Source organism: Agrilus planipennis, unplaced genomic scaffold (assembly GCF_000699045.2).
Source record: "Agrilus planipennis isolate EAB-ADULT unplaced genomic scaffold, Apla_2.0 scaffold92, whole genome shotgun sequence".
NCBI lineage: Eukaryota > Metazoa > Arthropoda > Insecta > Coleoptera > Buprestidae > Agrilus > Agrilus planipennis.
In genome coordinates this window covers 836,776-841,907 of record NW_020438900.1, presented here as the reverse complement: position 1 = coordinate 841,907, position 5,132 = coordinate 836,776, and the positions used below count along the sequence as shown (strand labels likewise).

Genomic DNA, 5,132 nt, shown 5'->3' with positions numbered 1-5,132 from the left:
CTGCCCCCCTGTAACTTTTTCTTGTTCCCAAAACTGAAGAGGCCGATGAAAGGACAACGCTACATTACAATTGAGGAGATAAAGACGGCATCGAAGGAGGAGCAAGAACAAGATCACAAAAAATAATTTTTTGAAGTGCTTCGAGGATTGGAAGAAACGTTGGCACAAATGTATAATATCTGGTAGGGATTACTTTGAAGGGGACAAAATAAATGTTCATGAATAAATAAATAATTTGTGAAAAAACACAAAATTCGCGATACTTCTTGAACTGACCTCGTATACATATACATTGTGTAAAAAAACAACCCTTAAGGTTCGACTTAAAAAACAAACAAGCTTCTATCCCTAGTTCCTAAGCAATGTACAATCTAATGAAGCTAATTATACGGTTATCTACACGAAACAACTTAAGAATGGTAGTTATTAAAAATAATAATTATTCGTAGTCTCTCCAGAGTATCCTTGTAATAAACAACTGGTATATACTTTTTAACAATACTCTAAAAGCTATAAATGTCTACTTCAAAGCTTTACCAAAACTAGAGTTGCATAATTGAGGTACAAACTTTAAACAATTAAAATTATTGATGATTTTTATTTTTTTTTTTTTAATGAGCACAACTTAAAGTGGGGTTCTCATTGTCCTAAGAAATTCATTACAGAAGCTGGAAGCGCATGTTCAATTCAATTTAAACTTAGGGATTGTTCTAATTGCCTTTGTCAAGGTGATAAATTAAATTTGAAGGAGGAAGCCTGTCGCTTACAGACTTCGTCACCTCTCTTCTCCATAATTATTCGAAGCAAACTATCGCTTTCAGAAAAGAAAGAAAGCCAATTCCATGTATCTATTTGCAACAAAGTCAGAATTTCAATAATTAAATGATTAAATTTTCTATTTAACTTAGGAAAGTTCTGGAAGCTTTTGTGTTCTGTACGAGTTATTCCGTAAAATAAATTAGTTGAATATAATACCCGTTATGATAATACATAAAATACACTAGAAAATTCGTTACAAAGTTATTACAGTAGAGATTAGCTGAATAATTCAAAATGTTTCACCTACAGATAGACAATATTGTAACTGAGCCAAGAATAATAAATTTCAACAATTTGCATAACTGCCTTCATTTTCTCGTTAAGCGATAATTTATTATGCACCTGTGCATCTAAATTATTATCACATTTCGAAATACAACCAAGAAGTTATTAGGGTATGCGCCTCAAAGATTTTACTTTAACTCCAAAGGTAGAAAAGCCTTCGGATATTAATAGCTAAGGAACACTAGATTTATGGATTCAAACAAAGCAAAATCTAAAGTGCAGTTATTCGGGATATTAAAGTCGGGATTGACTGGGAAATTCTTCTCCTTTTCCGTCCTCTTATAAAAAGTAACGTGCTGATTAACTTAGAATGCAGTTAATTCACGATACTTGGAAAGTTTTAGTTATCTGATGGAGTAGAAACTCCACTTTTAGTTTTGAATTTGAACGAAACTTTTACGTACAAAACATTTAGCAATTGGTTCTTATGGTCAAAACTTTCAAGAGTTTGAATAGTAACAGAACTTTTGGTGCAATATCACAAATACGTAGGTAGGTACGCTTTCCATGGTAAAATAATAAGGTTTGAGAAAATTTAAAAATCTTTGTAAACGGTAGTAGATTTTTATAAAGAAAAACAATAATGGCGATATCCCGCCAGATATATGAACAATAACAACTCGAAGTGAATTAGTCTAAAAGGTATCAACCCTAATAAGGGATTAAAAACGTGTTCGTACGCTGCGCGATGAGCGACCGCGCATCAATCTCCTTGCCAACGCAGCGAATCGGATGCGCATTACCCTACTACGCAGTGTACAAACGAATTCAACTTGGTGATGTTTTTACGGATTGCACCGTACGTTAAGCGTACGTCTAGTCTTCCTGGAAATATACATATAAGTTCATTTAACGTTGCACATACATTTTGAATAATNAGAAAAAAAACATAAAAAATTAAATGAATTATCCTAACAATGGTATCACAAACTTTTATTGACAGTATTATATTATATATTATGTATGCTTGTATTTTTATCGTTTATAGGTACATATGTTTCTAATACGTACGTAGTTCTTTTATCTTAATTTCTTAATTAACGAGTTTCATTATAAAAATTATACAGTCAATAGGTATTTCGTTAGGAACCTGCGGAAAAGCTTTTAAGACAAATTGGTAGACATATCGATACATCTTTATAATAACTTTTGGATACATAAAAAATGCAAACTTGCAATTAATAGTTTGTTTTTAATGATACGTTGCGAAATAAAGTCTATATTAATTCATTGTTTGGTTAATTAGGTACATTTAATGAGATTGGACTAATAAATAAAAACGAAACGGAAATATTACAAATAAATAAAAAATCACACAAATAGTAAGTACAAAAAAATATCCTATTCTTTTTCCTATAGTAGAATCTTACCTTCAGTATTTACTCTTTCCGATTTTAGATTTCTTCTTCTTCTTTTATTATTAGGTGAGGCAGTTAGGTACTTGTTTATTTTTCAAAACCAAATTTGGTTTTCGGCACGAACATTCTGCGACTCATTGAAAGCAGTTTTTGCTTGTTGAAAATGTGTTATTTAAAATTTTAGCAACCCGATTTGCCACATTTTTTTATTTAACGAATGTTTTTAATGTTTAAATTGAAATAAGAAATGTTTTTACACCATCGCACTTTTTTTTTACACTTTTTCTCCGCTAAGACTGAGCATGTTGTAATAAGAATGGTCCGGGAATCTTTCGAGTTCAATATAATCAGTCTCTGTCATAAGAAGCTTTTCCAACAACTCTATACACTCACTAAACGTTGGCCTTTCTTTAGGGTCTTTATCCCAACAGTAGTACATTATGTTGTACAACTCCCTGCGACAGTGCTCCGGTTTTTCTAATCGATGTCCGTCTCGGACCTGCAACAAAACAACTAACTCAATTTCCTCCCAGAGATTTGTTTAGTAAATAGACTAGGGAAGCTTAAACTATACACCTATTTCTCCGTCGCATGAATCACTGCTAACCAGAGGAAAGACATTTATGAACTACCCCTGTTTTAGACTTAAATCATCGATGTTTTCGCGGAGAAACAACGATTAATAATAACATTTCAACAAATTGCTGGGAAGGTCACAGACAATGGGTTTGTCCATATGAATGATGTGAAGCTAAGAACATATTTTTCTACACCATCATTATCATCATTATCGTCACCATCGGGTCGCCAGTCCTGAGACTGGTTGAACACACACACTCCTGAGCTAAAATTTTAATTTTCCTAAAACTACAACATCCCACATCCTTAACTATTTGTAAACAGTAATCTAATCTGGGTTAACTTCTCTTAACTTTTGTTTCCGCTCTCACTAGTCCTTCATGCTCGAGAAGGTGTCCTGCCAACCTATCTGAGTCATCATCATAAAGTCATCAGCCTTGAGACTGGTTAGATACACACCACCACTCTTTCCTATCTCTAAAACTAGAGCATGATACGTACATATCCTTAACTCATTGTGAATAGCCTTTCATGTCTGAGGAGGTATCCTCTCAACCTATCTCGCCTATTTCTTATTAATAGTCTGCATCATCATCACCATAGAGTCCTCAGTCTTGAGAATGGTTAGATTTATATTTTTCTACATAGAACACAAAATTAATGGCATAATTTTCCAGCATTCATTGGTTTACAATTAATTCTTAATTGGAATAGATGCAAGGTTTATGATTATGGCTGGCGCAAGTGCCAATGATCTATCGGTCTTGCCTTTGCTTGTAAACCAAGACAACATCAAAGGCAAGATGCTTATTTGATCTCAAAGGGTTTTCTGCTACTACCTATGAAAATTGCTAGAGTTTTTCTTTTGTGATTTCATTTGCCCATAAAATCCTCTACTACAATTATAAAAAACATATTTTTATTAAGAACTGGAATAGAAGAAAATATCAATTTTTAACGTATTTTAAAAAGTAGATTCACATTAGAGCGATTACTAAAAGACGTGGCATTTATTATTCCTTTAACATTTATATGCGGCTCTTTGTATAAAATTTACCTTTAAATTAAATTGAATATAGTAACTTTTTATCTAAACCTATGTAAAAGAGAATCCAACAAATTGAATGAAGTTCATAACGTTTTTATAAATGTCAAAATGAAAGAGATTCTTCGAGAAATAATGTCTCGGCTTTGCAAACAAAGCAAAAATATGAATACACGACAGATTGCGAGAGCTCTGCTAAATTTTACATGGTGTGGTGTGTTTGTAGAAAGTTTTAGAGTTTCGGAATTATTAACCCCAGGAAAACAGCTGCCAGAAAACTTTGATTCGAAAGAGCAGCATCACAAACAAGGATTACCATAACCCTTACCGCTTGTCAAAATATTACGTACAGTTTAAACAAGTGTTTCTATTTTATTTTAGTTCCCCGGATGAATTTTGAATACTTACGTATGCATAGCTTTTCTTCTACGGTTTGCTTATCATTTTTGTTTTAATTATAACTAGCGACCAACCCCAGCTTCACACGGGTGCAATGCTAATACTAAATATGTATATTTTTGTTTTGTTTAGATTATTATCGAGAAGGGGAAATCTTCAAAAGATACCCCTGGACATACTAAATATACTACAGAATGTCTTTATATACAACATTCAATGTTTTTTTGTCATTAGACAATACAAACCGGCCTCCCGGCCGGTACCGCCACAACCGCTATGTCCCTGCATTTTAAGTCTGTAATATCTTCGAAAATATTAATTTAAATTACATGATGTAAAGGGCCATATTGATCTATATTAAATGCACAATCTATTTAAAAGTACTTAATTAGATAAGAATTAATGCTGTATTGCCTACAATCGCTTCGTAAATAAGTCATTATTTCTCATAAAAAGTAAAGGATAAAAATGGTTACTGTGGGTTATCCCTAAGAGATAGACATATACCATCGCGGACTTTTTTGTAAACCCTTTTAAGATGTACAATATTGTAGTACATTATTTTGATCTATCTCGTAGGGTTCAGCCAGCGTTTGCAATGTAAGCGCAAAAAATGTGTTTATTTACGACATCACATTAGAAACCTC

The 5,132-nt window shown here is 32.8% G+C and overlaps 1 protein-coding gene across 1 annotated transcript in view; it reads right to left on the bottom strand.

The window, feature by feature from the left end:
* Positions 1-2,009: 2,009 nt before the first annotated feature.
* LOC108734977 (tyrosine kinase receptor Cad96Ca) overlaps positions 2,010-5,132 on the bottom strand; it is a 24,087-nt gene continuing 20,964 nt past the window's right edge. The window contains exon 10 of the mRNA XM_018466757.2: positions 2,010-2,961. Coding sequence (XP_018322259.1) covers positions 2,737-2,961 — 225 coding nt within the window. The 3' untranslated portion in view covers positions 2,010-2,736. The remainder of the gene's footprint in view (positions 2,962-5,132) is intronic.